The 13,212-nt window shown below is 35.8% G+C and overlaps 1 protein-coding gene across 1 annotated transcript; it reads right to left on the reverse strand.

Moving 5' to 3' along the window:
* Nucleotides 1–1,157: 1,157 nt before the first annotated feature.
* On the reverse strand, nucleotides 1,158–7,904 carry LOC117166374 (uncharacterized). The gene is made up of 7 exons (XM_076625085.1): nucleotides 7,332–7,904; nucleotides 6,664–6,950; nucleotides 6,231–6,565; nucleotides 3,527–3,700; nucleotides 2,324–2,798; nucleotides 1,652–1,882; nucleotides 1,158–1,550 (listed from the first exon to the last, which is right to left on the reverse strand). The coding sequence occupies exons 1-7, from the start codon at nucleotides 7,832–7,834 to the stop codon at nucleotides 1,210–1,212; spliced, it is 2,346 nt and encodes a 781-aa protein (XP_076481200.1). The 5' UTR covers nucleotides 7,835–7,904; the 3' UTR covers nucleotides 1,158–1,209.
* Nucleotides 7,905–13,212: the final 5,308 nt, after the last annotated feature.

Raw genomic sequence — 13,212 nt, forward strand, 5'->3', positions numbered from 1 at the left:
TCAGGGGGAACACTAGAACCCCAAGCGGGAAACTCACCCCAGTGCAATGGGGGAGACGATGGAGTGTTCAACGAGGGAGCCTTACCGGGTGCTTGGTACTGTACGGAAGTTTACTATATATATGTAGCACTCGCGATCAATGATTTTCACGTGTATTTCTTTGAAAGCGAATGTGTTCATCGAGAGGAATTTCTCAGCTGTTACATAGATCGACAAGTTCACACGGTTGATACTATCAGTGTCAGATCCCTTGCTATATTCTCAAGGTTGATAACAGGATAAACTGCAAACTCTTTGGTTCGAGGCATCGCCTATGTGGGCGTAAAGGTATTATAGAATTGTATGAGCAACGTTACCATCTGGAGGAACGTTTGCAATTCACCGATGTTTCCTCTTGTACTCAGACACACCACGATCACTAAACCAGATTTTTCATTAAATACACGTGATACGATGATCAAGGTAATATGCCAATTATACATGAACTTGATTTGACAGTTTAGAGGAAACTAGGTATTTAATCCTTCAACAAAAGAAGTAGCAAGGTAGTCAAAGTGGTAAATATGTGACCTTTCATAATCATTTTATAGATTTTGGGATCTTGAATGATTCTTTATAAAATATATGGGTAAAAGTGTTTTGAATTATGTATTTTTTCGTATATCTTCCATTCTGGTGTCTTTGGTATAAATCCTATATATCTTAATCGTCGAAAATTGAAATACATAGTAGTGTATACGTTAAAACTGAATATACCGTATACAGGAACATATTATCCCAATTACCGCATGCTGACAATTCGACTTATGCACGTGGCGTTTCATAGCTGTCAGTTATGCGACGGGACAAATTTTCTTTCGAGAGTTCGACAAAGGAAGATCCCTTCGTAGCTACTGACTTCGTCATTGTTGACGATCGGGACGAATATAATTTTCCTACGTTCGCAGTAGCAATTCGGAGAGGCTGCAAGAAACACTCAGATTTTTTCTAGTTATTTCACAACCTGAGCCATAAAGTTCCATTCAATGTCAAGTCGTCACGTCAATCCTGTCTTTAGTCAATGGCTACACACAAAAGACACTTGATCATAACAGCTTACCGAGACTATCTACTACGCACATTCAACTCTAAATGAATTTGAAACGAATATTGAATCATTGAAAGTATAATATTTAATATTTTATTCTGCTTTATTATATTAACAACGTTTCAAGGATTTACCATTACTCGAAGGACTGAAAGATACGACATCGATGTTTTCAGAATATTCATGTACGTTTCCATATTGACGATAAAGAATTTCCCAGCCTTCAAGGAAACTGGATCTTGGCTTTTCATAATGACAAAAACGATACCTTTTGCCACATTTTTCGGTATATGATACCAGCTGCAGAAGTACACAGAGTCGCCGACGCTCTCCATTTGACGCTTTAAATATTCGCCCACGTAACTGTATGCAAACAATTGAACCAACAGACAGCTCATTACTATCAATGTTTTCATCGCCATGACGATGTTCCCAACGCTCAGATCGAGAATAAATTGAAATCCTAAAAATAGATACGAATCGTTCAAACAGATTGATCGTATTTAAATAAACTTATGCCATCGAGTTTCATATGATTTCATTAAATGAGGTAAAAGTGTTCACCCGTGGTACAAATAAGTATACAACTCGTGAATAGTTGCACGACCAAGACAGAGCTGATCGTCTCGTTCAACATCTTGGCCAGGTTCAGTAAGTACACATGTCTCTTGATTAATACTACGAAACGTTCCATTATTCTTTCGTTCTCGTTGCCCAGTTTATTGAATTCCAGCTTCAAAATTTCTACTTGGCCGCACAGGTGAAAAATGATACCGAAGAGCAACGAATCGCTTCCTAATTCATATTTCAACCCGAATGAGCAAGATTCTTGCGCTACTCTGAGCAAATATCTTTATATGTATCTTTCAGAAGCCAAACTGATCAATTCCATCTTTTATCGCGTTCTTTAAGTTCATTGTCCAAAACGAATAATTAGTTTCAACATTTGAGAGTTTAAACACGTTACATACGCACGTCCAAATTCCTTATTATACTTTGCGTTATACTGAGCCGAGGGTTTATTTTCAATATAGAGTACCATATTTATTTAAGTAAAATTGCGAAGAAAATCGTACGTCAAGTCTTAAGGACTGATTGTAAGAAGCCAATGCAAATAAAAGAATCAGTTCCTTGCATTTAAAAAGATGATGTTAATCTTTCTTCTTCGTTAAAATCTATGGATTAATCAGCATGGCATCTGACAATGGGTGATTCATTGAACACCCGATTCATTACCTAGATTTCCAGTGCTCGTGAACAACAGCATCAAGTACTCTATGATAAAAACCATAAAGTACAAATTATCCGGCAATTGTATAACGTCCATTACATATTCGGAAGGTATAGGGTAATCCGTTGTACTTTCTTCTGTTACGTTAACTATATCTTTTTCTTCATTTGCAGCCAGCATAGGAATAGTCATGTAAAGAGTGGAGCCGATATACGAAGAAAATATCACAGTGGCAGATGCTACTCTGCCTATATAAGCGTGTTTTCGTACTATCAATCGTTTGTCCTGACCCTCCAATTCTTCATAATCCTTAACCGCAGAAGTAAAATTCGAAATAAGGCCAGCAGGTCGAATACGAAACCATATAATTTTTGACAAGGCCACAACGCCGCTTGTTATTAATATCAAAGCGTCCACGTTTTTTCCGGCGTCGCCGCTGTCTAAGTACATTTCCATTTGTAAGATCGCTAGCATTAGCAACTGCAAAAGAACGAAAATTCTTAAAAGCGCCAATTTCAGCTACTCGGAAATCCTATTGATTAGGCTCGCAAATGAAAAAAGTAAAAAGAGCGATGGAGTTATTAAAATTTGCTTCTTTAATTTACCTTTGAATTCATTATTATTTACACAATCTGCTTGTCACAAATAAATCGATAGAAATAAGACATTTGTCTTTCAAGAAGAACGTAAATAGTGTAGAGTAATAGTAAAATTGTGGAATTAACAAAAACTGTAGCGGACTAAAGCGATTTTCAGAATGTTTATTAACACATTCGGATAAAAGTAAATAGACAGGTAATGGAAACAAGTATTGTGGTAATTCGAAATATTCTACCGAAATGTCAAAGTGTTTTCCGAAACAATAACTCCAATCTTCCACCGAGTATTTAATTGACATTTAAAGTTTAGTTAAATATTCAGCAAACCTTACGAAAGAAAAACCAAACATCAATTTTGTTTCGTCAGATACGGCTTGTTTATACAAAAATTAATTTTATTTATTTATTTGCTAAATAATTTAATTATAGCTTTTAATTATTTGCTAAATAATCTATGTACTATACGATATACAATAAAAAATAAAATGTATCTACATATATAACACTACAATTAGTTCCATTAGTTTGTCCACTTATTTTTTGTTCTCGATTCTGTATAACGAAATGCAAACATATTCACATCGAAATAGTATCAAAAAAGTTTCATACCACAAGAGAGATCACGATGATGCCACGCATAGCGGAAAAAATACCGTAATTTTGAAGAGGCCAGGTACCAACAGGCCACGATACGATCTTCATCGGTGTCATCGCGTAAGCGAAGTCTTTCCTCGACGACTCTTTCATCCTCGAAAACGAAAATCGAGAAATGATTCTACGTCGACGTTAGTACCGTACCTTTCTTTCTTCCCATATATTAACAAATTGTGTGTATTTTCTTATCTTTTATTTCACTGTAATCGCTCAATTATCTGCCGTGCAATAGGTTACCAATTCTATGCCATGTGCACATTTCCAAGGAAATTCCAGTGGCAGTTACTTCGCAGGTAAATACGTTATTGCCGATCTGCTGTACGATTAATACTGCATTTTCCGTCGTTCAGCATCTTCCGTTTCGAAAATTGGTCTCTGTTTTCAAAGAATATCGAACTCCTATGGTAAATTGTTAAATAGATCATGCGTTTCGAAAATTGGTCTGTGTTTTCAAAGAATATTTAACTTTCATGAAAACTATTAGATGCGAGTTGCAACGGTATGTAAGTAAATGTAAAGAACGAAAATCTATTTTCTTATAGTAAGAAGATACCCTGTGCTACAGGGAAAGTAGTAGAAGTGAAACGTCTAAATTGCAATCGATTATGTTTGAACGCAAGCGAAGGGTAAGATCGTGTTCGGAGTTTCTCAAAATTGCATCAAAATTACTTATTTAATCGCGTGCATTGATCCAAACAGTTGTATACTCGGTATTCAACAGACTAAAGTGTGCTCCGTGCGCATTTATTTGTGTGAAAGTTTGCGTCTTACGTGAGAGAAAATATCGTTGCTCTTCTTCGCTGAATAAGAGTAATATCGCCTTTGTTGCTCGAGGGTTTACAAAGGGTAATTCCTGGGAGGAATGCAGTAAATTTCAGCATAGCACACTAAAATTGGATCCAAACCAAACGTCCATCGAGGAAAGAACCGGTGCAAGGGATAGATATGATGTAGCATTTTGCCGGATTTAAAAAGTGAGAGGACGAATAAGAAAGTGGTCTGAAAATCGAATTTATCAAAAAGTCGGTAAGACTAATGTTATATTTTGCACGACTGTTGGAGTAATCTCATCATCAAGATGAAGCTTTTTTATGCACCGACGCTTGTGCTCTCTCGTGCTCAAGCAAACCAGGAACACGAAATCTGGCTTTGAATACAATACACAGGCTGCGGTGATCAAGGTAATATACCAATTATACTTGTTTTTACACGAATTTGATTTGGCAGAGTTTAGAAAATACTAGACATTTAACTCTCTTACAGTGGAAGTAGCAGGGTGATAAAAGTGATAAATTTATGATTTATCGGTAATAATTATATAGATTTTGAGATTTTAAACGAGTCTTAATAAAATATATGGATAAAAATATACTCTTTGACTTTTTAATATTTATGTATATTATTGATTATTATCATTTAGAAAAAAGTACACCATATTATGTACGTTAAAACTGAATATAATGGTATGTATGTTTATGTAAGTAAAATGGCAAACAAAATCGTATGTAAAGTTTTAAGGAGTGATTTTAAAGGACAGATACAAGTGAAAACAAATTGTATTGCACTTGAAAAATGATGTTAAACTTTTTCTTCATCAACATCTATGGAGTTAATTAGCATGACTCCTGGCAATGAGTACTTGGGGGAATTCATCCTTAAGCTGAAGAATAATCCGCCATTGGCCCAATCAGCGATTACATTGACGACGTTACACATTGTCTGCAGTGCCAATACGCAGATGGGATGAGGCAAAGTTAGCAAAATAGGCAGTATGTTGTCATCGAGTAGTTCAATTCCAAGGGATTGTTAAGATCTATCTATGGGTCCATCGAGTGTTAAAAGATCTGAAAAGAGGTAAGGCACGTCAGCTAGATGATTAGAAACTAATGGACTGCACCAAGTTATTATATTTCTTTTATGCAATATATTTCTACATTTGAAATATTATATAAATTTGACTTATGATGTAAAATACTGAATGGAGTAAGATTTGTGATAGTGTTACAATAAACTTAACGAGTATTTGCGAAACCAGACACTATTATATGATTAGCCCTTCAGTGACATACCTCTACTTTCGTTTACTTACTTCGATTTGACGTACGATTTATCCTAGCACGCACACGAAAACATTTACGCCCACTTACGTGCATATGTCCTCTTCTTTGATCTGTTTTCATACGAATAAAAATATACAGGCACAAAATAAAATTTTGTTTCTGAATGCCTCTGTCTGAGGCATTCATAGTGTTTATATGTATCCATATACGTGTGTCTGCTTGCGCAGAAGAGGCCCTTCTTGTTTTACATGTGGATTTCCATGTGGAGAGTCGGCTCTTGTTGTGTTCCTGTTCCTTGACCACAGTGTAATACAAATGAACTTTGGTTTTTTTCCTGTATTTCAGAATCAGAGACGCGAACACCCATGTAATGTCACGTCTATCCTGTTCTTAGTCAGTGGCTATAAACAAACGATGCTGCAATAACATCTATCGAAAATTGCGTGAATCATTGACCATAACAGTCTACTGAGACGATCTACTGCGTACATTCGATTCCAAAACTGTTTGATTTCGAGTATACGAAGTGAATATTAAAACACCAGAAAGAAAATATTTTATATTTTATTGTACTTTATTAGGTTTATACCGCTTCAAGCATTTACCATTACTCGAAGGACTGAAAGATACGACATAGAAGTTTTCAGAATACTCATATACGTTTCCATATTGACGATAAAGAAATTGCCAGCCTTCAAGAACACTGGATATTGAGCTCTCATAATAACGTAAATAAGATCTTTAGCCATACTTTTCGATATATCGTACCAGTTGCAAAAATATATCGAGTCGCTGATACCTTTCATTTGGCGCGTTAAATAATCGCCCACATAACTGTATGCAAATAGTTGCACCAACATAGCGTTCAGAACTATAAATCCTTTCATCGTCATGACTATGTTTCCGATGCTCAGATCGAGAATAAGTTGAAATCCTAAAAATAGATGAATATCGTACCTATATATAAATGATATTCAAATATTCTTATACCAGGCTTCGTGTTATTTTATTAAGCGAGATCAGAACGCTCACCGGTTGTACAAATAAGCACACAGCTCGAGAATAGTTGCATAACCAAGATAGAGCTAATTGTCTCGTTGAGTATGTGGGCTAGGTTCAATAAATAAATGTGCCTCTTGATTAACACGATGAAACTTTCCATTGTTCTTTCGTTCTTGTTACCTAGTCTATTGAACTCTAATCTCAGAATTTCTACCTGACCGCACAGGTGAAAAATAATACCGAAGAACAACGTATCGCTTCCTAATTCATATTTCAAACTAAATAAGCTAGATTCTTGCGTTATTCTGGGCAAGTATCTGTACATGTACCGAGCCAATCAAGCAAATCAGAAGCCAAACTGATCAATTCCATTTTTTATCGCGTTCTTAGTTTCATTGTCCAAAACGGATAATTAATTTCGGCATCTGGAGGTATAAGCGCATTGCATACACACAAGATACACGTCCAACTGTTCAAATTCCTCATTATACTTTGTGTCATACCGAGTCTGGAGTTTATTTTCAATATAGAGTGCTATATTTATGTAAATTAAATTGCGAATAAAATCGTACGTCAAGTTTTAAGGACTGATTGTAAGAAGCCAATGCAAATAAAAGAACAGTCCCTTGCGTTTGAAAAAATGATGTTAATCTTTCTTCTTCGTTAAAATCTATGGATTAATTAGAATGGCTCCTGACAATGGGTGGTTCATTGGACACGGCGATTCATTACCTAGATTTCCAGTGCTCGTGAACAACAGCATCAAGTACTCTATGATAAAAACCATAAAGAACAAATTATCCGGCAATTGTATAAGGGCCATTACATATTCGGAAGGTATAGGGTAATCCATTATACTTCCTTTCGTTACGTTAACTATATCTTTTTCTTCATCTCCAGATAGCATAGGGATAGCCAAGTAAAGAGTCGAGCCGATGCACGAAGAAAATATCACACTAGCAGACACCAGTCTACCCATATAAGCGTGTCTTCGCATTATCACTCGTTTCTCTTGGTCTTTTAGTTCGTTATAATCTTTAACCGCCGAGACAAAATTCGAAACAAGGCCATCAGGCTGAATGCGAAAACGTATGATCTTTGATAACGCCAAAATGCCGCAGGTAATTAATAGTAGAGCGTCCAGATTCTTCTTGGCGTCGCTACTGTCTAAATACAACTCCATTTGCACGATGATCAGCATGAGTAGCTATAAAACAAATTCAGTCACTCAGAAACCACATTGATTAGGTTCACAAATTGAAAAGTAAAAAGTGCGATGAAATTATTCATATTTGCTTTTTTAATTTATGCTTGAATTCATTATAATTTAAACGATTTCTATGCTATAAGAAAATTTATAGAAATACGTCAGGTGTCTTCCAAAGAGAATACAAATAATGTGTAGTAATTACAAAATTGTTGGAGTAGCAGAACGTGGAGCAGATCAATTTGACTTCTAGAAATTTCATTTAACACGTTTGCATAAAAGTAAGTGGATAAGTAGGAGGAGTAGTTGTCACTGTAGTTTCGTTAAATACGGCTTGTTATTTCCTGTTATTTCCTGATTAATCTATGTACTATAACGATATGCAATAAAAAGGATATAAGTGCACAACATTAAAACTAGTTCCATTTGCTTGCCCACTTACTTTGTCCCCGATTCTATATAGTTGGTAGCTAACGTGTCAACTTCGAAACAGAATCACAAAAATTTCATACCAGAAGTAGAATCGCGATTATGGCACGTATAGCGGAGAAAATATCGTACACTTGAGGAGGCCAGGTTCCTACAGGCCACGACATGATTTTCAGCGGAGCCATCGCGTAAGCGAAATCTTCATCCGACGACTCTTTCATCCTTACAAAATGAGGATCGACAAGTAATTCCACGTAATCGTGAATATCTTCCCTTTCCTTCTTCCAACATACTAACAAATTGTATATCTATTTTCGGTTTATCTTTTATTCTGCTATAATCGCTCAATTACGTCTGCTGCCCAATTGGTTACCATTTCTATTTCAACTGCACATTTCCAAGAAAATTCAGGTGGTGGTGGTTACTTCATAGGTAAATACTTTATTGCCACGCTTCTATACCGCGTTTTCTTTTGTTCGGCGTCGTCTGTTTCGAAAATTGGTCTGTGTCTTCAAAGAATATTCAATTTTTATTATAAATTATCAGACTAAGGTTGCAACGGTATGTAAGTAAACGCAAAGGAGGAAGATCTATTTTCTTATAGCAAGCAAATACCCTTTCTTGTAAGTAATGTGGGAAAACTGAAACGTCTTACTTATGATCGATGCAATAGATTATATTGAACGCAAGCAAAGACTGTGATCGTAATTGCGTGATCTCGAAATGGCTCTAAACTGACTTATTTATTCGCATACATTGATCGAAAACGTTGTGCACTCGTGTTTAAGAGATTATAGTATGCTTCGTACGTAGATATGTTAGTGAAAGTCTTGCGTAAGAGAATATTTCGCTGCTGTTTCTGCAGAGCAGCTGTAGTATCGTCTTTGTTACGCAAGGGATTACCAAGAGTAGCTCCCACTAGACATAGGAAAGAACAGTGCGAGTGTTAGAAAAAATGGCCCGAAAGTCGGCTAGATCAGAAAATTGGTGAAGCAATACTAACGTTGAATGAAATTAATTTTTATTGAATAAAGCTTTTACCAACGTAATTACGGGGTTTTTCTGGTTGAAACAAAATCAAACACGATATAATTTGCGGCATATGTGCTTATTTAGTGAATTTAACTTATGTTCTTTCATCTGTCACATGTGTGTGAAAGTGATTTAAACTATATCGTATTCGATCTTATTTTAAATAGGGTAATGCCGCAAATGCATTAGTAAAAGATCCGTCTGAAAAAAGAACACAAATAAAGAAGCTTCATCGTTAAATTAATAGTGCTTCATGGATCAGGTTACAGTATTCAGCCCTCGAACTTCACGATGTGTTTAAAGGGAACATTAGATTCCCATGCGGAAAACTCCCACCAGTGCAGTGGTGGGGATGACAACCGAGTGCAGAACGAGGGAGTCTGAGAGTCTTGTCGTGTGCTTGGTGCCGTACGAGAATTCACTGCATATATACGTAGCACTTGCGACCAATGGTTTCTACGTATCCATCATTACCCTCAAAATGGACAAATAAGAATTTCACGTCTTCGGTATTTCTTTGAAAGTGAATGGGTTCATCAGGAGGAATTTCCCAGCTGTCACGTAGATCGTTAAGTCTCCATGGTTGATTATTAGTGCCACGTGCTCGAGATTGATACTAGAATGTGATACTAGAAGTGTAGACGGCTTACGCGATACCTGTATCGAGATTCAGAGGATGAGACTCCACAGCATCGGCTGCGTAGACGTAAAGGTACAATTGTATGAGAATGCCAGATCAGGGCGAAGCTTTCAAGGTAATATACTAATTGTACCTGTCTCTGTTTTTACATCATTTTGAGTTGGCACAATTTAGAAAGAAGAAACAGTAGAAACTGAATGTTGTTCAAAGTGATCAATTTGCGATTTTTCATAATTTTGTAGATTTTGAGATTTGAATGTATCTTTTGCAAAGTGTATGGATGGAAACATGTCTTTTGGCTTATATATCCTCGATTTATATTTTAATCGTTCGCATTTCTAATGTTAATAATAAACGGAATGATCATGTATAGTACTCTAAATTTCCTATCGTTATCACAGGTATTTCACATCAGCTAATGAAAACGAAAACAGAGAAAAGGATGTAGAAATGACATATTTTTACCTTCGACGCAAATCAACGAGGCGCTCATCAGTAGTTGCACCAATATGATTATATCGAGGATTTGTTCGAGATTATTGCCCGGTACCAGGGTTGACAGTGTCGTTCCACGGAAAGTCGGATTTTTTCTAACAGCCAAACTTCTCGAAGTTAATCGACTTAATAAAATTCGTCTTGATAATCTCGAATTGACTACAAAGATGCATCGTTAAGTCGAAGAGTGATCCATCGTTGATACAATGAACGATTACGTTGTCGAGAATGTAAATCGCTTGCAATGCCAATACGCAAAAGTGATGGAGCAAAGACAAGTGGACGCAAACTCGCTTGCCAGAAAATAGTTCAATTTTTTGGGACTATTTAGACCTACTGGCGAGTTCACCGAGTTTTGGAACATACGAAGATAGGTAAGGCACGTCATAGTTAAAATGTTAGAAACCGATCGTTTTACGTGGAAAAGTAACCTTTACCTTGAATTGTTATATTTATTTTATACAATGTACTTTTACATTCGAAATATGTATATCAGAATTATATATACTGCCGTAAATATGAGGGCGGCAGCTGATATTTAGTATAAATTTATCAGCTAACTCAGTTGTATTATAAATATTTTACGTAAAACACGTACATGGTGTAAGGCACTAAATGGATAAAAATTTGTTATATGTTAATTTGTTATGTATTGTTGTTTATTGGTTATTTGTTAATAGATGTAACGAGTTGGGGTCCTAATACGATCGTATTTATATGGACTGCACATAATCTGAACAAATAAAAATATAAAAACATCCAATGCATTTCTCATAACGTTTGGGGAATAAAACAAATCTATATCTATATGTGAGTTTGCATTAATCGAATCTTGAAGTACTTTGGAACGGCTAGAATCAGACTTGGTCCGTGAAAGACAACCCGGAGGCATAACCAAGATACGGCATCATTAAGTAACGATTCGTTCTTTTTAAAAATATTCGATCATAACATCGCTATGATAAGAATTATTAAGAACTGATCAGCTCTTTAGAATTGAATTTATGTTATCATGAGCGTGTTTCGAATTCCGGCGCGTAACCGGAAAATTTGACGATTCTTTACCAGGTTTGGACAAATTTTATTTGAAATAAAGATAAAAAACAGTTTGAAATAATGAATTATTTTTGTTGTATGAACGATATAGGGAAAGTAATTTCGTTCTGCACAAAGTTCAAAGAAATCGTTTTCAAATAATTTTCTATCTTGGTTAACTTTCTTAAACAACATGACATGGTCTTTAATGCTAATGTGGATTTGAAATATTATTCGAGTTGTAGGCAAGGCGGACGATTTACTTTACAAAGTAACGGCATTTGTTCTGAGAATTGATTTAATTTCAGTTACTTTTTTGCCACGTGGCATTGGCCCCGACGTGTTCGACCAAACGAGTTTCTGCTGTACAGTAGAACTCCGTTTATATAATTTTTATTTATTTGAACTAAATGTTAATCAATGGCTGATTACAAAAACTTTTGCTAACTAAATCTATTCATTTAAATTTGTATTATATGAATGAAACAACTTAGGTAGCGGGGAGAATCAGTGATCTTCTAATCTATAAACTATTTTTATCAAGTTCATATAAATGAAGTTTCACTGAATTTAAGTAATAGCCAAGTTTGCATTTTACTAGGCTTTTAAACCCACTCGCGTCGTCATTACGAAAATCCACCGAACAAAGGAAGATCCATCTCTCGTAGGCCAAATACCAACTACTTCCAGCACCGTCTCCTACATTTTTCCGAAATCAGACTCTACTATAAGGTTTGCTACTCAATGGCACTCCTCTACATTCGTTGGCTTCGATGCAACGTACGATTTATCGTGGCGCGCACATGAAGGCAGCCAAGCTCTCTTGCTTGCATATGTTCTCTTCTTTCATCTATTATTCTCGCGTACAATATTGAAGAGAGTCCGGTATAAATCAATATTTTCGTGCGAATAAAAATATACAGACGTAATATGAAACTTGTAAAAGAGGGAGTGGAGCTTTGCCGATGATGATTATAACTTTAAGGCCTTTTCAAACTTGAATACTATTAACAATGGACGAAGCAGCGAATAAAATTATAGATACGACACGTTGTCTTCTAGGAATAAAAAAGAATTAAAGAATAAAGACGATACGGCAAAGTGTTTTCTGATATCTGTCGTAGTGCTGAATGTTCAGGTTGCATAATAAACATGGTACATCGTTTATGAGAGAACAAACGAGACAAAAGAGTAACAGTAAAGATATTTTCACATTATAGAGCGTAGACTTTAGTGCATCATAGAATCAAATTGCATCATAGCGAAATTCCTGTGTTCCGCATCGAGCATCGGAGTTCATCGAGCAAAACGTAGATGAAAACAAGAATTCTGATCTCGTAACGGTGTTTCTCGAGCCTAGCAGCACGCGTGCGTAACTAAACGCCACGGTATTTTTTTAACGCAATCAGTGCCGGAAAGAAGTTACTTCGACAGCTGTTCGAGCGATTTATGGGTTACTTAACCATTTGATGTCCAGGTTTTTTTTCAAGTTCACGGGGAATATACAAGAAACAATAGTGCTAGCAAAACAATTTACATTAGGTTGTTCATTACCATGATCACATAGGTATACTTCGAAGCAAAGTATCCGAACACTTATCAGAAAAAATATTATACAACGCATTACTACGTAAATTACAATATATTTATTAAAGATATATATTTACTAAAAAAATAATGTGCAGCACGAATAACCATCTTAAGCGTATAATAAATGCATTTCGTAAATATGTTTTGTGTT

The sequence above is a fragment of the Bombus vancouverensis genome, chromosome 15, assembly GCF_051014615.1.
Source record: "Bombus vancouverensis nearcticus chromosome 15, iyBomVanc1_principal, whole genome shotgun sequence".
Taxonomy (NCBI): Eukaryota; Metazoa; Arthropoda; class Insecta; order Hymenoptera; family Apidae; genus Bombus; species Bombus vancouverensis.